General features: G+C 27.4%; 2 protein-coding genes across 2 annotated transcripts in view; both read right to left on the bottom strand.

Annotated features, from left to right (window-relative positions):
- Positions 1-7,654: 7,654 nt before the first annotated feature.
- On the bottom strand, positions 7,655-14,880 carry LOC105257981 (cilia- and flagella-associated protein 100). Its single transcript, XM_025412280.1, has 7 exons — positions 14,714-14,880; positions 14,294-14,469; positions 13,872-14,116; positions 12,221-12,587; positions 10,817-11,046; positions 9,560-9,883; positions 7,655-7,961 (listed from the first exon to the last, which is right to left on the bottom strand). Exons 1-7 carry the CDS (start codon positions 14,767-14,769, stop codon positions 7,719-7,721), a joined length of 1,641 nt encoding a protein of 546 aa, XP_025268065.1. The 5' UTR covers positions 14,770-14,880; the 3' UTR covers positions 7,655-7,718.
- A 1,744-nt stretch (positions 14,881-16,624) lies between these two features.
- Positions 16,625-21,283, bottom strand: part of LOC105257979 — an 18,628-nt gene continuing 13,969 nt past the window's right edge. Inside the window, exons 3-4 of the mRNA XM_025412371.1 lie at positions 19,739-20,125; positions 16,625-17,224 (exon numbers count right to left, since the gene is read on the bottom strand). Of these exons, the coding sequence (XP_025268156.1) occupies positions 16,625-17,224; positions 19,739-20,125 (987 nt within the window). The remainder of the gene's footprint in view (positions 17,225-19,738; positions 20,126-21,283) is intronic.

Here is a 21,283-nt window from a genome sequence, read left to right as displayed (position 1 = left end):
ACGTTAATAATTTATTAAAAATTATGTTTGTTATTAAGTTTTATAATAATATTAATCATTAATATTAACATTAATTTAATTTGATTAACTTACTTGTTTTATTTTATGAAACCCTGGCGAAAATAAATATCGGAGCATAAATCGAATATAAAGAAAGAGTAACGAAGTGTTAACGCTTCATTTACATTTTGTTGTTTCAATTTACGTCTCCTAAAAGTTTCGTTTACACTTCTGTTACTCTTTCCTTACATTCGACTTACGCTCCGATATTTATTTTCGCCAGGGAATAACTGATTTAAATCCACAAGATAGTTATACAATAGTTAACTGTAATTTTATGGAATACAGAAGTTTTTTGCATTATTCGAAATTTTTAATCACCGCATCCAAACTATCATTTTCAACTTAAATTCATATTCAGCGATAAAAAACTCCTTAGTACCGAGTTTTGATCCGTCAATTTATTGAGATTTTTTAAGATTTTAATCGCCATTTTGAATCAGCCATTTTGAATTTTGACATCAAATTCGTGGTACATCTTTTTTCGTGTCATATGGTGTCAATATTAATCAAATAGTTAATGTTACTTTTGGCACTATTTATAAATAAATTTACAAGTACGGAATAATATATTTATATTTTGTTATATGAATAAAAAATTACTTTGATGATATAAAATTTATTGAAATTTATGTTAAGTTGAATTTTGTATGCAACAATATAATGGTTAAGATAATCAAATATAAATATAAATGTGTGACAATGCTAGTCGACTGAGACAATTTTATCATTGCGATGAAGAAAAAAGTTCATATGAAAGTGGTATATAAGTGTAAGTAAAAATTTGTAAATAAATTGGAAAAAATTATAATTTTATGTTGACAAATTTAAGATGCATATTAACATGAACAACGAAATTCAATGTGGAAAATATGTATAGTCATCTTAACATATAACATCTTAAATTATCTAGCAATATTTTAATAAATGCTATTATTGTTATATTATTATTGCTACAACGCTCTTATATTTTTCGAATACAAACAACGGCAATATGTTCTATTTATATATGCAAAGAATTGAATGTTTATTTCTTAAAGTTCATATCTATTTGTAAAGCTTTTATTATGAACATAAATGTATAAATGTATAAATGTATTTGTTATTAAGGAAACATGATTTTATTACTATAAGATACAATAAAGTGCAATTTTATTAATTTAATTTTCTTCCATATTTAAAATTAATCTACAAATCTAATAAATCAATGTGTGTTTGCGATTAATTACATTATATTAAGTTTAATTGTAAATTGCAAATTACATATTTTTTCTTCGAAACAATTATGTGTTTTCTTTACACCAATCGATTTTTCACATTATTTTGTGCATAAAAGTATTAAGGTAATCGAAAAATGAATATTTTACAAGATATTTTACGGTTTATGTAAAATTAAGAAATGATTTTAAGCCTTATAACTCGAAAAGTACTTAATGAAAAAATACTTGATTATAATCCTTTGAAAAGCTCTCGAGATAAGCTATAAGAATATGCAATAAAAAATTAGGCTTCAACACTCTTCAAGGTCATACTGATATCGCCATGTAATGCGTTACTTGAAACTTTACAACTTTTGTCTGAAATATTTTTGTCTCCTTCGCTCAGTTTTTGAGATATTCGGTTGATTCAGGTGGTCTGCGACTGTATACATATACAGGGTTGGGCAAAAGTCCGGAAACGGTCAAATATCTCGAAAAGGATCAACTATAGCGAAAAATTGTAAATAGCAAAGTTGTAGGGCTTAAAAAATGTACCTAATGATGACTAAAAATTTTACTTTGAGTGTAGGACGAAGATCATATAAAAGTCAAATTGAATTTTTTAAATGGAACTGCCTACTTTTTATTGCATATTCTTATAGCTTATCTCGAGACCTTTCCAAAACACTACAGACAAATGTTTTTTCATTAAGTACTTTTTGAGTTATAAGGCTTCAAAGTTTGCAGTACTTCGATATAAAATGCAAAATATCTCGTAAAATATTTAGTTTTCGGTAGTCTTACCCTAATACTTTTATGCACAGGATAATGAGACAAAACTATTGGTGCAAAGAAAACGTATGATTGTTTATAATAAAAAATGTGTAATTTGCAATGCACTTTTTGTTATAAACAATCATGCGTTTTCTTTGTACCAATAGTTTTGTCTCATTATCCTGTGCATAAAAGTATTAGGGTAAGACTACCGAAAACTAAATATTTTACGAGATATTTTGCATTTTATATCGAAGTACTGCAAACTTTGAAGCCTTATAACTCAAAAAGTACTTAATGAAAAAACATTTGTCTGTAGTGTTTTGGAAAGGTCTCGAGATAAGCTATAAGAATATGCAATAAAAAGTAGGCAGTTCCATTTAAAAAATTCAATTTGACTTTTATATGATCTTCGTCCTCCACTCAAAGTAAAATTTTTAGTCATCATTAGGTACATTTTTTTAAGCCCTACAACTTTGCTAGTTACAATTTTTCGCTATAGTTGATCCTTTTCGAGATATTTGACCGTTTCCGGACTTTTGCCCAACCCTGTATATCCTGTATGCATACATATATATATATATATATATATATATATATATATATATATATATATATACGAGGTGTGTTCAAAAAAAGGTGACTTTTCAAATTTCGCGGACTACGTACATTCGATTTTGGAATTTTTTTTTTGTTATGTTGGTACACATGTCCCCAACATATGTTGACATTATCAGCTGTTTTGCATGTTTGGTTTGTTTTTCACAGATATAAGGGTTAGACGTGTTTTGGTGTGCTTGGCGATCGAAAAAAATGGATCAAAGAATCTGTATTAAATTTGGTGTGAAAAATAAAATTAAGTGCTCTGAAATGTTGACTGCGGCATTTGGCGAGTTTACTCTGAGCAAAAAAATGTTTACAAGTGGTACAAGCTCTTCACAGAAGGTCGAGAAGATGTTAATGACGATGTCCGCCCTGGACGCTCCAGCACGTCAACAACCGATGACAACGTCGAAGCAGTGAAGAAAATTGTTATGGAGAATCGTCGAATCACTATTAGAGAAGTTGCTGAGGATGTCGGCATATCGGTTGGCTCATGCCATGCAATTTTTTCGGGTGTTTTGGGCATGCAACGTGTGGCGGCGAAGTTTGTTCCGAAATTGCTGAATTTCGACCAAAAACAACGTCGCGTAGACATTGCTTAGGAGCTGTTGAATGTCGTCAACGACGATCCAGATTTGCTCAAAAGGGTCATAACTGATGACGAATCATGGATATATGGCTATGACGTCGAAACCAAAGCCCAATCATCCCAATGGAAGCGGCCAGAAGAGCCAAGACTGAAAAAAGCTCGTCAAATTAGGTCAAATGTGAAGGTTTTGCTCACTGTTTTCTTCGATTACAATGGCGTGGTGCATCGTGAGTTCTTGCCATATAGTCGTACGGTCAATAAGGAATATTACCTTGAAGTTATGCGCCGTTTACGTGAAGCAATACGAAAAAAACGCCCGGAATTGTGGAAGAACCAGTCATGGATATTGCACCACGATAATGCGCCAGCTCACACGTCGTTGCTTGTTCGTGATTTTTTGGCCAAAGTCAACACCGTAACCATGCCTCAGCCACCGTATTCACCGGACTTGGACCCCTGCGACTTTTTCTTGTTCCCAAAACTGAAAAGACCCATGAAAGGACGGAGATTTGCCACGATTGAGGAGATAAAGCTTTGATATGCGCTTTTTGGTATGGTCTCGAGCTCTTGCGCATCGCTGGAAGAGCTCGAGACCATATCAAAAAACGCATATCAAAAGTGCTTCGAGGATTGGAAAAAGCGCTGGCACAAGTGTATAATATCTGAGGGGGATTACTTTAAAGGGGACAAAATAGATATTGATGAATAAATAAATATTTTTCGAGAAAAATAAAGTCACCTTTTTTTTTGAACACACCTCGTATATATATATATATGTATATATATATATATGTATGTATATATATATATATATATATATATACAACGTGTCCCGAAACTCATAATCAATCTTTCAAAGACAGATTCCTGAGATCATCTGAAGACAATTTTTCCTCAACGAAAATGTCGAGACACTAATAATTTTCGAATTATAAGTGATTGGAAATAAAGGGTTTTTCGTAAACTAAGCTGTGTAGAAATAAAATATTAATAAAACCACATTCTTCGATTAATTTTAAATAGAGTTTACTTTAGTTGAGTTTTAATTTAAGGCTTAATTGCAAAGATATATGATGACAAAAATCGGGAACATGCAAAAAATGATGGCCTTTATCGACATTTTCGCTGAGGAAAAATCGTCCAAATAATCCCAGGAATCTGTCTTTGAAAGATTGATTATGAGTTTTGGACACCCTGTATATATACAGTGATGGGAAAAAGTTCCGGAACGGCTGGATAATTTGAAAAATACGCATCACAGAGGAAAATGACCTAGACAAAAGTTGTAGGATTTTTCCCGGGCAATCCGACGGTGACCTTAGATTTGACCTTGGATAGTCATTTGAAGGTCACATAAAGATTACCTTCAATTTCTTAAATGGAACCTCCTATTTTTCATTGCATATTCTTGTAGATTATCTCGAGAGCTTTCCAAAACACTATAATTAAGTACCTTTTTATTAAGTACTTTTTGAGTTATAAGGCTTGAAATAATTTCTTAATTTTACATAAACCATAAAATATCTAGTAAACCATTCATTTTTCGATTATCTTACCTTCATACTTTTATGTACAAAATAATGAGAGGAATCAATTGGTGTAAAGAAAACACATAGTTGTTTCTAAGAAAAAATATGTAATTTGCAATTAACAATTCCATATTTTTTCTTAAAAACAACTGTATGTTTTCTTTACACCAATTGATTCCTCTCATTATTTTGTACATAAAAGTATGAAGGTAAGATAATCGAAAAATGAATGGTTTACTAGATATTTTATGGTTTATGTAAAATTAAGAAATTATTTCAAGCCTTATAACTCAAAAAGTACTTAATAAAAAGGTACTTAATTATAGTGTTTTGGAAAGCTCTCGAGATAATCTACAAGAATATGCAATGAAAAATAGGGGGTTCCATTTAAGAAATTGAAGGTAATCTTTATGTGACCTTCAAATGACTATCCAAGGTCAAATCTAAGGTCACCGTCGGATTGCCCGGGAAAAATCCTACAACTTTTGTCTAGGTCATTTTCCTCTGTGATGCGTATTTTTCAAATTATCCAGCCGTTCCGGAACTTTTTCCCATCAGTGTATATATATATATATATATATATATATATATATATATATTTATATATATATATATATATATATATATATATATATTTATATATATATATATATATATATATTTATATATATATTTATACAGAGTGTCTGAAAACTTTTCGCAATCCCGAAGTGTGAAGGTAGATTGGCTCAAATTAAGAAGGAAGGTCCTGTGGCCCTTAAGAAGGAGAATCCTGTTTAGTGATATTTGCAATAATTAACGAAAAATTAATTTAAAAAAATCGGCCAATACGCGTGGCTAGAAGCGCGTGGCGGCGAAAGCGATTTCACTGTAACATGATGACGGCGCACGATAAAGCGATGATTGGGGAGAGGAGAAGCGATGAGTGTGTAGGCGCGCAGCGAAGGCTTCTCCCATCCTCAATCATCGCTTTACCGCGCGCCGCCATTATGTTACAGTGAGATCGCCTTTGCAACCGCGCGCTCCTAGCCACGTTCCATTGGCCGATCTTCTTTAATTAATTTTTCGTTAATTATTGCAAATATCGCCAAACAGTAGAGAACCTTCCTTCTTAATTTGAGCCTATCTACCTTCACACTTTGGGACCACGACAAGTTTTCACTATAAAAAGTACCGGGACGAAATATCTCGAAAACTAAGCAATTCAGAAAAAAATGTTTGATAAAAGTTGTAAGATTTCAAAAGATCTATTTACTGGCGCTATGAGTTTAACCTTGGATAGCATCGCCAAGGTCAGAGCAAGATCACCTAGAATTTTTTAAATGGGACTCTATTTTTATTGCATATTCTTGTAGCCCTTCTTCAGACCTTTTCAAAACTATAATTAAGTTAGTTTTCATTAAGTACTTTTCGAGTTATGAGGCTTGAAATCATTTCTTAATTTTACAAACCGTAAAATATCTTTTAAAATATTCATTTTTCGATTACTTTATCTTAATACTTTTATGTACAAAATAATGAAAGGAATCAATTGGTGTAAAGAAAACACATAGTTGTTTTGAAGAAAAAATATGTAATTTGTAATTAACAATTACATATTTTAAGGGAGACGAAATTGTCACGAAATTGGCTATAAAAGATGAACTCGGTTCTTTCATTACAGGTTTCACAAGATTATTTTGATATGCTTTATTTTCAAATATTAATTTAGAATATTATTGAATTTTTATATCGATAATTCTGTTTTAAATTCTATTGTATTTGTCTCTTATAATATTTGATTATTTTTCATATTTTATGTCGTGCTTCAATTTCAATAGTTAAATCGTATGTATATGATGTATATTCCCAATAAACACTGTTTGTTGCAATAATATAATATGGAAGTAATAAATAATATAACACATGTTCCCTGAATGATATAAACCTAAAATAAATATTATTTTACAAAATTATAATAATAATGTAACAGAATATTATTGCAATATAATATTATTATATATTATATATATTATATAGTTTTTGTTTGCCGTTACTTGACATCAGACTTAGATCGGAATTCCGATCTTATATTTAAGATTGTCTTAAGTCTGGTCTTAGGTCGTCTTAAGATTCTATTCAGCCAATGAAATAGCCCGTATAACATTTTCAAATCTTATTTAAGATGATCTTAAATATAAGAACGGACTATGAATACGGACCTTAGTTAATTCATATTTAATTTTTCATCATAAAATGAGTATAAAGCCTACAAAAAGTGAGTAACATAAAATCTCTTTTTTGTCAACTTAATTTCTAATACCAACAAGGGATTCAGAATATTTGAAGATTTAAACAGATTATTTGAAATTGGAATGAATAAGAAATAGTTATTTTACTATTTATTTTAATAAAAACAAAAATTGAAATTTCTATATAAATTAAATTTTGAGTTTTACGAATTAAATATATATAATATATATAAATAACTAAATATACTAATAATATATATAAATAACTAAAATAAATTAAATATATAAATATATATTTATTTTAGTTGTTTAATTACCAACTTTTAGTTTGTTTATTTTAATTGTTTAATTACCAACCTTATAATATATCAATATTCTATGTGAACCAATTCTATGAAATATAACTATGATGTAACAACGATATAACATGTGTTATATTACATTTATGATAAATTATAATTAATTAAATTAATTATAGTAACTTACATACATATAATACATGTGCATATAATATTACTTGTAACATTTCATTTCATTGATTTTATATTATATGCAGTGTTTACTGGGTTATTCATAACGCTAAATTGATACTATTCTTTCAGATATATTGCGAGGAATTTTGAAATAAATATGTTAACTTCGTTCAGTTTTCACTGATAATATTTTTATTTTCTTTTCCCTTTTGATTTAAAAGTGTACATTCAACCTTGTTACATTTATGTTGCTATTTGCTTTAGAATGTCAAATCGAAATCATCTGGTAACTTGGAACGATACGTAACAAAGTCATTGTGCTTACAATAATCGGTAAAAAAGGTGAGATATTGGATTTCTTCATCTGTTGGTTTTGGCGGAAGTGATGGCGGCGTCGTTTTCACCGTGATAGGCATTGAACGTCTATTTAGCGGTCGCTTCTTTTTCGAAGGTGGTTCCATAATATGTTTCAGCGCATCCAATAGTCGGTGCATTAGCTGAAACTAAATATATAAATTATATAATAAAAACATTAATTATGTATAAGGTATTCTTCTAATGATTATCTATTGTGAAATTAAAAATATTTTAAAAAATTGATATAAAAAAAATTGATATAAAAAATTGATGATATGTATTTATAAAAGTTCAATTGCTTTGCATAATTTTCTTGTTAATTTATTATTTCTCTTTTTGCATGATTTTTTTTATTTTTTTCTATTCTTTTTCAAATCTTCAAATTGATAATGAATGTAGAAGACATAAAGAGCAATGAAATAGAAAAAAGTTGGAAAAAAATATCAAAACAAGCTCTATCAACAAATTTATTCGTGAATTAATCAACAAGTGTATGTAGACTGAATCTATGCATGATGAAATTATTAAACTAATAATTAAAAACTTAGATCCATAAAATATATATTTTATTTAAATATATTCACTCGTCAATAAAATTATAGCATAGGTAATTTCATGTCAAATTTTCGCATAATTTCAAATAAGTATAACTCCGTCAAAATGGTCGTATTTGAAAATTTTTTTTTTCCTTCTCAAGCTTAAAGCCTCTATTTTAAAAATCATTTGTCAGATTTAAAATTTATCTTCGCCTCTCGTCATCTCCTTAACAGTAAGGACGCGTTTTGTTTCCAAAAAATTACATAATTTGACGCATTCCACGGGGTGGAATAAATTTTTTTCGCAAATTCATGATAATTATCATAAAATATGGACGTTTATGTGTGAATTAAAAAAGAAATGAAGTATGTATGATTTTTTTTCGCGGAATTACGACACATCAAAGTTACTTATACATTTTTGTTCATTTACCGCCAACATTAGTATTACCTGATGCCACGAGAAGGTTGTTGATCGGATTTGGCGCATCATGTGTGTGTGTGTGTGTGCGCGCGCGCGCGCGCGCGCGCGCGCGTTCGTGTGCGTGTGTGTGTGTGTGTGTGTGTCCACCTCGTGGAATGCGTCAAATTATGCAATTTTTTGGAGACAAAACGCGTCCTTATTTTTAAGGAGATGACAAGAGGGAAGGAGGATAAATTCTAAATCTGACAAATGATTTTTAAAATAGAGGTTTTTAGCTTGAGAATGAAAAAAAAAATTTTCAAATACAAACATTTTTGAATTATATTATACTTATTTGAAGTTGCGAAAATTTGACATGAAATTACCTATGTGATAATTTTATTGACGAGTGTATATATACAGGGTGATTCAAAATAACCCTATAGTCCCTGAAATGACACATTCTTGAGTTAATTCTAAAACGATTTTTCCTTTGGCAAAATTCAAAAATTAAGCTTTGGATAAAATTTTCAAAAGAAAAATCGTCTTAGAATTGACTCAAAAATGTCATTTCAAGGACAATAGGATTATTTTGAATCACGCTGTATATATATTCATTCTTAAAGCTATTTTTATAATTCCCAAAATAATCACTGCAATTGATTACACAAAATATTTTGTATAATGTAATCGATATCAAAAAAATATATTTAAAATATTTTTAAAATTTATATTTATCAAATAATTATTTTCAAATATTTATTTATTAAATAAAAAAAAACAGAATTTTGAATTTGACTTTTACCTTTTTCGCAGCATTTTCCGCCTCTTTTATAGCTTTTCTTTCTTGTCTGAATCCTTCTTTTTCACAAGTCCGGACAATTTCACGAGGTAAATTGTCTAACTGACGATTCAATTCTTCATGGATTCTTTCGATCCATTTCATCATTGAAAAGCTATCAAGATTTGCATCATTTGGACCCACACAACTCTCATAAGTATCTTCCACGAAAACACGAAGATAAAGCACTTCTTCAGAGCAGACAAGATGTCGAAAAATATTTCGAAGAAGATAATTGAAGTGTTCTTCAAGGTTTGCTGCTCTATCCTCCGCTTTGCTAATGGAATTCTATTAAATATTTCGACTTATAAAACTAATTATCAATGATAAAAAACCATTAAACATTGTTATATTAATATTATATAAAAGCAATAAACTAGAAAGGAAAGGAAAGTTATGAGTAATATACAAACAAAAATATTATCAATAAATTATTAGTAAATTCCTATTCATAAATGTAACATATGTTATATTGTTGTTACATCGTTATACTTATTTATATGTAGTTAATTCATATAAAAAATTGTTTATATATGGAATTGATAATTAAATAAATAAAATATATCATATATATTTAATTTATAAAATTCGAGATTTAATTTATATAGAAATTTCGATTTTTTGCTTGAATTAGACAATAAAAATGAACTATCTTATTTATTTGTTAAATTTTTTTAATAATCTATTTAATATTTTAAATCCCTTATTGGAATTGTGAAATTAAATTAACAAAAGAAATATATTTCGAATCTTATATTAGTATATGTTAGTATATCTATTTTTTGTAGATTTTATATTATTTACATGACGAAAAATTGAATATAAGTTACTTAAATTTAGTTTTGCTGCATAATGACAAGTGAAGAAATAACAATATCATATTGCAATAATATTCTGTTACATTGTTGTAATATTCTAAAATAATACATATGATATATATAATTTTATATCATATAAGTAATTTACGCAACATTATTTGTTACTTCCATAGTATTACTGCAATAAATATTGTTTATTGAAAAATAATTATAAATTGAAAGTTAAATATTATATAGACATTTTTAATATTTTTCTGGGATATATAAATTTTTTCTGGGAAATATAATATTTAAGGAAATTTTATAAAATTCAGTTGAACCATTTTTTATACGTATTTTTAAGTAAATAATATTATGTGTGAATTGTATGTGAGAAAGAATGAGAATTTAAATAGATATATACTTCTAAATTGTTGATAGTTGAGGTAATCTCATCGATCTCCTGCTTGATTTGTATTTCTGTTGCAGTGATAGTCATAGTCATGTCCGCCATTGGTGCCGCGAGTGATTCGAGATAAATCAATGCGTTTAAATTTTGTGTTTCCATTGTTCGGAAAATTCGAATTAAATCGAAAGGATCCTCGAAATAAAGCTCGGTGGAGTCAGCATCACTGACGTCCTGCTCGAATAGCTCTAATACGAGAGAAAATAATTTACATTTTTTCTAACAAATTATTGAAAATTTAAAGAATTCTAAAATTATTATTTTTAAAATCATATTAAATTATGATATTAGAAACAAAAATAATTTTTTAAATATATTTTTCACGTATATAATAATAATTCTTAAAGCTTACCTTTTTAAAGAGAAGGTAAAAAAAGGGCACCAAGTTCATGCACTAATTGTATCCAACTATTATATTGTCTACAAAAATAATGATATAAAAAAATTGCGCCAACTAAGAGTAAAAATTTGTACAAGATAAATAGAATTACAAGGAAGAAAATTTGTACAAGTTAAATAGAATTATTTTAATTAAAAACATTGTTACAAAATAGTTGTTTTAATTTTCAAGAAATAATATTAAAAAATTAAAAATTTATTTAAAATGTGAAAAAAATTGAAAACTGAAAATTAATATAAAACAAAAAAGTAAAAAAAAATTAATTAAAAAACTTGGCGCTGCTAATAATAATTCTCTAATATCATTGATTCTTTTCTTTCTTTCTTTTTTTTCTTTCCTTTTTTTCTTTTGTAATCATTAAAATTATAATTATATTATGAATCGCACGCATTGCATGCGAAATATTAATTTTTTTATGTCGTATATTTTGTAAACTAAAATTTAGAAAAATATCTTTTTCTGATGCATAAAAAGATAATCGTATACTTCTGCATGGCTTATGATTTCACAAAATTATATTATAATTTAAAGTGAATACTTAAAACAAATATGTTACAATTTGTTTCATGTTTTGTAAATAAATTTGATTAATCGTTTTATCGTGGTTTTTTAATCATCATTTGATTAAACTTTAATTTTTCATCGTTTCAATCATTTGATGAAACTTTATTTTACCAAAATTGCAATCTTTGCAATAAAAGTCACATATTGGTAAAATTTAAAAGAAATATTTTTTCATTCTTCTAGAATAATAATATTAAATATGCATTAAGCAAATAAAATTTGATTAATACACACACATTATTAAATGAGTAATACAACATACGTTAATAACCTAATAAACAATATTTCAGCAGATTGGCAGCAGATCAATCATATAACTTGTGTTATGTTATTTGTTATTTCAATGTTATGTTACTACAACAAACAGTGTTTATTGAGAATATTTTATCAGGAGTTACCTATTAAGTCCTCCAAAGAGGCATCTTCATTTGGTGTTTTATATTTGCTAAACAAATCCGTAGCATCAATGGAGACAACAAAGCTTGCTGAGTCCAATCGAGAAAGCCAGTCATGTTTAATTTTCCAGGAAATAGGTGATATCCGATAAAGAAAAATTTGACACATTTTCACTATTCTCCAATTGTCTTCCCAAAAATAAACATCCAGTCTGCGTTGACCATATTGTTTTGAGAGTTCGTTTCTTTGAGTGCTTATTACTTCTGTCAGCTTCACTTCCTGTTCCGCTTTTGCTAACATATTCATACTTTTTTCATGATCTTTTGATAAGAATTCTTCGAAGCCACTTATATATCGTTCACTATAATACTTTTGTAAAATAATAAAATAAATTAATTTATATCGAAATATTACTTGACTGACAGGTGTATCAGATTAGAGAAAAATTTCTCATGCATATATATAAAGTTTTATCTAACAATAAGTTTATCATTTTCACTGATGATACAAAAATGTATAAGAAAAATTATCATATATCATATTATGCAGGGTGTCTCATTTTAATTTCCCCAGGCAAATATTTCGGAAAATAATGAAAAATCGAAAAAAAAGAGTTTTAGACAAAAGTTATATGGTTTCTAGGGAGACATAAGATTGTGCCATTGGTTTGACCTTAAAGAGTCATTTGAAGGTCACGTGAAGGTCACTTCAATTTTTTTAAATGGAACACCCTATATATTTTTGCACATTCTTGTAGCTCATCTCGAAAGCTTTCCAAAACACTATAATTAAGTTAGTTTTCATTATCATATCAAGTACTTTCCAAGTTATGAGGCTTGAAATTATTTCTTAATTTTACATAAACCGTAAAATATCTTGTAAAATTTTCATTTTTCGATTATTTTATCTTAATACTTTTGTGTACAAAATAATGAGAGGAATCAATTGGTGTAAAGAAAACACATAGTTATTTTTAAGAAAAAATATGTAATTTGCAATTAACAATTACATATTTTTTCTTTAAAACAACTATGTGTTTTTTTACACCAATTGATTTCTCTCATTATTTTGTACATAAAAGTATTAAGGCAAGATAATGGAAAAATGAATATTTTACTAGATATATTACGGTTTATGTAAAATTAAGAAATGATTTCAAGCCTCATAACTCGAAAAGTACTCAATGAAAAAATATTTTGTTATAGTGTTTTGGAAAGCTCTCGAGATAAACTACAAGAATATGTAATGAGAAAATATAGGTTCCATTTAAGAAATTGAAGGTGACTTCATGTGACCTTCAAATAATTCTTCAAGGTCAAACCAATGGTACCATCTTATGTCCCCCTGGAAACCATACAACTTTTGTCTGAAACATTTTTTCGATTTTTCATTATTTTCCGAAATATTTGCCTGGGGAAATTAAAATGAGACATCCTGTATATATCATATTATATATAAGGAGAAAGTATAATTATGATTTAATTAATTCAGCATTCTTTTTCAGCATTTTTTAAGCATTCTAATAAAGTGGTGTTTTATTTAAATTTTATTCAAACAGTATCAATACATACTTTATTTAAATGTTTTTTTTATTTAAGTACATAATTTTTCATAGAAATGTTAATGAAAAATTTTTAATTATATTTTTCATACCTGAATTTTTCGCAGTCGACATGATTCTTGCTCAAATTGCTGATCAATACGAATATAATCATCCCTTTCTTGACCAATAAGATATTTTAATTTGAGTATCTCTCGTACATTTTGAATATATTGTTTCAATAAAAATCTTTCTTCTACAGGTCTGCCAGATAATTCTGTAAAGTACTGCGGATCCACATCCATCATGACAATTGCTTTGTCTGGACTCTTATATTTTTTTTTGTTTGTTTCAGCATCTACCTGTGTAAAATTTTGAGAATTTATAAGAATGCATGATTTGCGCTTTTTAGGTACTTGAAGGACGAAAATGTACAATAAAATGTTTCTTTAAATTGTCTGTTTTTAGAATAAAAATTATATAAAAGAAGTTTGCTCTACATTATAAAATTCCAAGTAACTTACATATGATTTTTGTAGAATATTTGAAAATTGCAAGGTTGTTTTCCTCTGTCGATCCTTATAGATTTTTTTATGATGTTTTATAATTTTTTTCTTTTGAGTTTTCCACCATTGAAGATGGGCCAAAGTTTGAGAACAGGATGGAAAAATAAAAGGCGACTGTTCTTCTTTTACGGTTATTTCATGATCGCTGGTACAATAATATCGCATTTTAAAATCTTATCAATATTACTCATATAATAACAAATAATATATTTTTTTCTCTGCTTGAAAGAGTACAAATATACATCTGTTTTATTTTAAATTATTTTATTTAAAATATAAGAAAATGCAATTTAAAAAAATGCTTGATTTCTAAAATTAAGCTCATGTCAGAAAATATCTAATAAGTATTCTTAAAGGCTAATACAGTTCAAAGCATAAAGCATGATTACCTATACATCGCTGGTATACGAATATTTCGATCAATTCCATATATCTTAGAATTCATTTTTTGCGTCTTTTCTCTTCAATCAAGATCGAAAGCTATTTATACAAACTTGCGGTAACCATTGTGAGATGTGAAATGTGAGATCCACTGAAAAATCTAATTTGTTTGACATGCGCCGTTCCTATTACATTTATATCGTTTAATTTAAATTGTGTGTGTGTGTGTGTGTGTGTGTGATAATAATTAATAAAATTTAAGATATATAGAAAAGTTAATTATTTTGATGAAATTTTTAATATGTATATATATATATATATATATATATATATATATATATATATATATACGTGTCCCACCTAGAATTGGCCACCCCATTTTATCTTTTAAACTAAAAGAGACCGTAACAAATATATATGAAATTAAATGGCTTGAACTGAACTTTATTGTAAGTATAGTGATTGATTACAAAATTTATCTGCATTGAAGAACGGAGAGATATGTATATTTTTGTTATAATAAATAATATTTTTTATAATAAATAATGTAGATATTTTGATATAATAAAAATTGTAACGCTGTTTGAAACAAATATAACGATTTAATGTAAATATTTTACATATTATACGAGATTTTCGGCTTGAAATATCGGGCGACGTCTACCATTTCATTTTCGGCCCTGCGATATAACCAACTGGAACACGCTGTATATATATATATATATATATATATATATATATATATATATATATATTTAATATACTATATATAATTTAAAACATACATATTTAATATAATATAATACACACACACTTACACACAGGGTGTCTCATATCTCATAAAGATTGATGCTATCAATAAAGCACTAAACTGAACAAAAAAGTCTTTTATCATTTTGTAATTTTTGCAATAATTATTGAAATAATAATTAGAGACTAATGAATATACGTTTTGCACAGCTAGACCATAAGATGCTTTACATGTGCGACGACGGAAAGTAGACGAGAGTCGGAATACGTATAGCCAAACCTTTTTCGTTGCTATGTAACGTTCTGTTGACACACCTAGAGTATGGCACACACATCCCATGATCTAGCATGAAACGCGCGCACATTTGCCAATTCTTCTTAATTAATATTAATAGCCCATAGCGCAAAGAATCGCCAATTGTTGCGATATTGTAACGTTTAATGAAGTGTTGTGTGAAAGACTGCGTCTAGCATCCAATTCTGAGAAAAATCGATTTGGCTCCTTTTATGTGACTTGTCTAAAGCACTCATCTTGTTTCTTGAACATGATTATTGCAACGCTTGAACACGATATTCGTTTTTTTTTTTTTAATGACGTTTGGTTTCAGCTTTCTAATTTCCGATATTTGTTCGAAAAATACAATAAAATAAAATAAAACCAAAATATAATGTCGTACTAATTGATAATTGTTTTTATATATTTAATTCTAATATTTATAAATTATAGGATCATCATAAAAAAACAAATGTATTTAATTCTGTACATTTAGCATACACATATACAATATATTACATATTACAGTATTATATAATATCTATAATAATCTATTGACAGAAGAAGAGTATACATATAATTACAAGTGAATCAAGCATTTTTACAAATTTTATACATAACAGTTAAAAATAGTTAGCAAAAATTGACATTGAGAAACTTGTAATTCATAAAAATTTAAATAATGAAAAAAAGAAGATTATTATTATAAATAAAATGAAGATACTTTTAAGCACAGTTAATAAAGTAAACTCAAAATAATAATAATTATTGCGTGAAAAAAAGAGTAAAAGAAATTCAATTAACATTTTTACCAATTAACATATTTTAATAATTAATATTGAATTAAAATATACACAATTTTATAGAGGAATAATCTATTTTTCTTTATTTATATTTATCCGTAACTGATAGTATAACCCATAGACAGCATCAATGTCTCTTTAATTGCTGGGTGTAATTGATTTTCGATATATCTAGTCAATACTTGACTAGCACCTTGCAAAAATACATCTTCCATTTCTCTTGTAATGTATTCCTTCGACTGCCAATTTCTGTTCGAATCTTCTGAGTCAATAGGAAATAGATTATCGAAATTGTCATCCATCACGAATTCTCTTACTTCTCGGGATATATTTTGCGTTGAATTTTTGCTTTGTATGTTATCGGTTAAATTAAAAATTTTCGTAAAGTTTACAAACTTCTCCGTTTGTTCGCGTTCATTCATAACGGTTTCTGCGAACTTTTGTGGTGTAATAATTGCTGCGGTATGTCCGAATTGATGTCGAGCTACTGTCGAACGTCTTTGACGAAGTGGTGATTTAGTTATCCACGAATTCTTCTTCCATACGCCAAAATTTGTTTCAAGAATATGAGGGTAAGATGAATATCGACTATCATTGGGTATAACAACGTCTGTTTCTTCAGTGATTTCCGCTAATTTTCTCGGTTCCGCTGCATCGTACTTTTCATTCACGAGCGATAGTGTAGGTGTTACCTATGAAAAGAAGACACACACACAGTAGTAGTTTACAGAGTAGTTTACTTTTACATAAAGTGTTATAAAAATATATGTAGCTACTCGTTGCAAATTTATATATTTTCTTATACTCGTAAAGAACTATATTTTCTTTATACAAATTTATTTCTCCTGTTGTTTTATGCATAAAAGCATTGAAGAAAGATAATTAAAAAATAAATATTTTATGAGGTGTTTAATAGTTTATATAAAATTATATTGGTATGTCTTAAAGTATAAATTATTTCATAAACTATCCAATTTTTGGTTATCTTAGTCTTATAATTTTTAATGCCAAATACTACAAGAAATTTGTATAAAAAATTAGTGTAATTCGAATAGTAACAATTTTTATGAAATTATAAAACTTTATAACATATGATTGGAAATAAACATATAGAATAAAAATATAAAAAAAGCTTTAAATAATATATGATGTAATTATAAGTATATATAAAGTATATTAATTATGTAATATATCATATTTATATGATATAATACAAAGCAATTTATATTATAAAATTATAAGATAAAATGACTAAAAATTGAAGGTAATTATTTAGCTTAGGGGAGCCACCTCGGATAACCTTGACCTTGATATATATTGTCAAGGTAATGACTCTGAGTAACATTCAAAAGGTTTTAGTCGGCACTCATTGTTTATTTAAAAGTTATAAATAAAAGAAGTTTTAGAATATATTTTTCGGATATATTTTTCGGATACTATGTATTGTACATACATATATTATGGATTTATAACTTTCTATGCAAAGCGAAGTATACTCCATACCACGGACATGGGTTTTTCGTACACAAGTACTTCTTTATAATTTGTTATTAAAACGAGAAATCCATAGAATTTTATTTTCTATTTAATTCACTTTAAATTGAGTGTTACTCTTCCAACAATCTATTTTATTTTGTACCGACTCATATTTCCTTACTTTAGTATAAGAAATGTAAACAAACCAATCTAAACGAATAAGATAATACATATATTGATAAACCTTCGGAAAATCCATCTATATGAAATAATGGATCAAAATACTCAATTCTTACGTATTTCCTAACCTAACCTAACCTCCTGAACACGAATATGAAACTTAAAAATGACGATCGAACTTGCAAGTCGAAGAAAAACGCAAAAAAAAGTAAATTAAAAGTAAATAAAAAAGTAAACAATTTAAATTTATATAGAATTTAATACAATTTAATACAATTAAAAAATATCACAAATGTAATTGTTAATTGCAAATTACATATTTTTTTTTCGAAATAACTATGTATTTTCTTTACACCAATTGATTCCTCTCATTATTTTGTACATAAAAGTATTAAGGTAAGATAATCGAAAAATGAATATTTTACGGTTTATGTAAAATTAAGAAATGATTTCAAGTCTCATAACTCGAAAGTACTTAATGAAAACTAACTTAATTATAGTATTTTAGTAAACTCTCGACCATATCCCAGATAGCACACATGTCCAAAAGACATCTAAAAGACGACTTAAAGATGTCTTAAAGTCCTTTAGACATCTTTAAGACATCTTTTGGCCTTTTTGTGCTGTCTGGATAGCTATAAGAATATGTAATAAAAAATAGTGGTTGCCATTTAAGATTTTTATGGTGACCTTGACTGCACTTTTCAAGATCATCCCAAGATCAAATAAATACCATCAGCTAATAGATATTTTAGGCTATTTTTTTCTGTCTAAACCATTTTTTCAAAAAATTAATATTTTCTGAGATATTTAGCCGTTCCGGAACTTTGCTCTATCCTATATACAGGGTGTCCCATTTTATTTTTGTCAGTTAAATATCTCGATATTACTTAGAGTTAGAAAAAAATGTTTCAGACAAAAGTTATATGGCTTGAAGGGAGCCATAAGATAATGTCATTGAATTTGACCTTGAAAAGTCGTTTGATGGTCACGTGAAGGTGACTTTCAATTTTTTAAATGGAATCCCTATTTTTTTATTACTTATTCTTGCAGCTCATCTCGAGAGCTTTCCAAAACACTATAATAAAGTATTTCTTCATTGAGTACTTTTCGAGTTATGAGGCTAGAAATAATTTTTTAATTTTACATAAACCATAAAATATCTAGTAAAATATTCATTTTTTGATCATCTTACCTTTTATGTACAAAATAATTAAAGGAATCAATTGGTGTAAAGAAAAAACATAATTGTTTTTAAAGAAGATATGTAATTGTTAATTGCATATTTCATTTCAAATTACATATTTCTTCTTAAAAATAAGGTTAAATCTATAGTATTATTTTATGTCTTCCTTGAAAATAAAATATTTTTAAGAAACATTTTTTTGTATAATATTTTTTGAAATATTTGTATGCGGCAGTCAAAATAAAACATTATATATCATATATTAATTATAGTCTTTTTTTACATTTTCTATATGCTCATTTCCAGTCAGATGCTATGAAATAATTGTAAATGTATTGTTTTGTAAAAGTAAGTAGTAGTTTACCTGTTCACTGCTTGGATTATAATATGGCGGCCATTTATCTTGTCGTTTAATTTGTTTGTTGAGGCGCGTAGGATGACATCCATATGCATAAATCGAAGCGAATCTAGGCTCCAAAAAACTGGATTCCGTACGTATACGCATCTGACCACGTCCACGAGCGATTGGACTCGTATGAAAGTCTATTCCTGCTCGTCTTAATCTCAATGTCATTCTACAGGATTCGGCGGAAATTGGGACATGATAATTTCGAGACATTAGTGATACTATCGCAGATACTGATAGGTCATTAAATATAACGCGTGTTTTCAGAGAATTACTATCGGAGTCATACATGCATTGTTCAACTCGCGCCCAATGGCTTCCCGGCTTTTTTGTGTTTTCCAGGAGCTGTAAAATAATCCAAATTATACGCATGATTAGCTTATTATTTGCTGAATTTTATTTACTTTTTATAACAAATTTCATTTGAAGCAATCTTTTACGCGTTCGCTGAATAGTCAATATGGAGTAGATTGTCCGAAATAAAAAAATTTTAATAATTCTATTATATTACAACAAAAATAATTTTATTTACCATAAAGATAATACTGCTGTCAAATATTTATTATAAAATAATATTTAATATAAAATGAATAATATTTAATATGAAATGAATAATATTTAATATTTAATCACATCGTTTAATAATGTATATATATATATATATATATATATATATATATATATATACATATATGTATGTATGTATGCATGTATGTATATATACAATATATATATATATATATATATACAGGGTGTCCCATTTTAAGTGTCCACCCCAAATATCTCTATAATTTTTGATTTTAGAGAAAAATGGTTCAGATATATTTTGTATGGTTTCGAGGGAGTCATAAGATGGTACCATCAATTTGACCTTGAAGAGTCATTTGAAGGTCACGTGAAGGTTACCTCAATTTTTTTAAATGGTACCCCTTATTTTTTATTACATATTCTTAGCTGACATTTTTTATTACATATTCGTAGCTAACCTCGAGAGCTTTCCAAAATACTATAATCAAATGTTTTTTCGTGAAGTACTTTTCGAGTTATAAAGCTCCAAATTTACAAAATTTTGATAAAAATACAAAATATTTCGTAAAACATTCTTATGGCCTCCTCGAAACCATACAAAACATGTCTGAACCATTTTTCTCTAAAATCAAAAATGAGAGAGATATTTGAGGTGAACACTTAAAATGGGCATCCTGTATATATATATATATATATATATATATATATATATATATATATATATATGTGTGTATTGTATACATACATACATACATACATACATACATACATACATACATAAAATACATACATATAATATATATATATATAATTTATAATTAATAAAAAAAGTTATTAAAAAACAATCATTATCTTTTTTGAGTTAGTAAGTTAGCAATATAACTACGTTAGTAAAAATATATCATCTTATTTTTAAAAAGATGTTGATAATCCCTCTGCAAATCTCATAAAATATATAAGTGAAAAAATTTATGT

This window comes from Camponotus floridanus, unplaced genomic scaffold, assembly GCF_003227725.1.
Source record: "Camponotus floridanus strain SB8 unplaced genomic scaffold, Cflo_v7.5 scaffold108, whole genome shotgun sequence".
NCBI lineage: Eukaryota > Metazoa > Arthropoda > Insecta > Hymenoptera > Formicidae > Camponotus > Camponotus floridanus.
This window is presented reverse-complemented; position numbering and strand designations above follow the sequence as displayed.

Bases quoted from the DNA above. Each gene is read 5' to 3' on its own strand.
- LOC105257981 (XM_025412280.1), bottom strand. From the start codon at position 14,769: ATGAATTCTAAGATATATGGAATTGATCGAAATATTCGTATACCAGCG. The intron at 14,470-14,713 runs GTAATCATGCTT...TTATTGTACCAG, and splicing joins CGTATACCAGCGATGTATAG to CGATCATGAAATAACCGTAA. The intron at 14,117-14,293 runs AAAAATCATATG...TTACACAGGTAG, and splicing joins GCAATTTTCAAATATTCTAC to ATGCTGAAACAAACAAAAAA.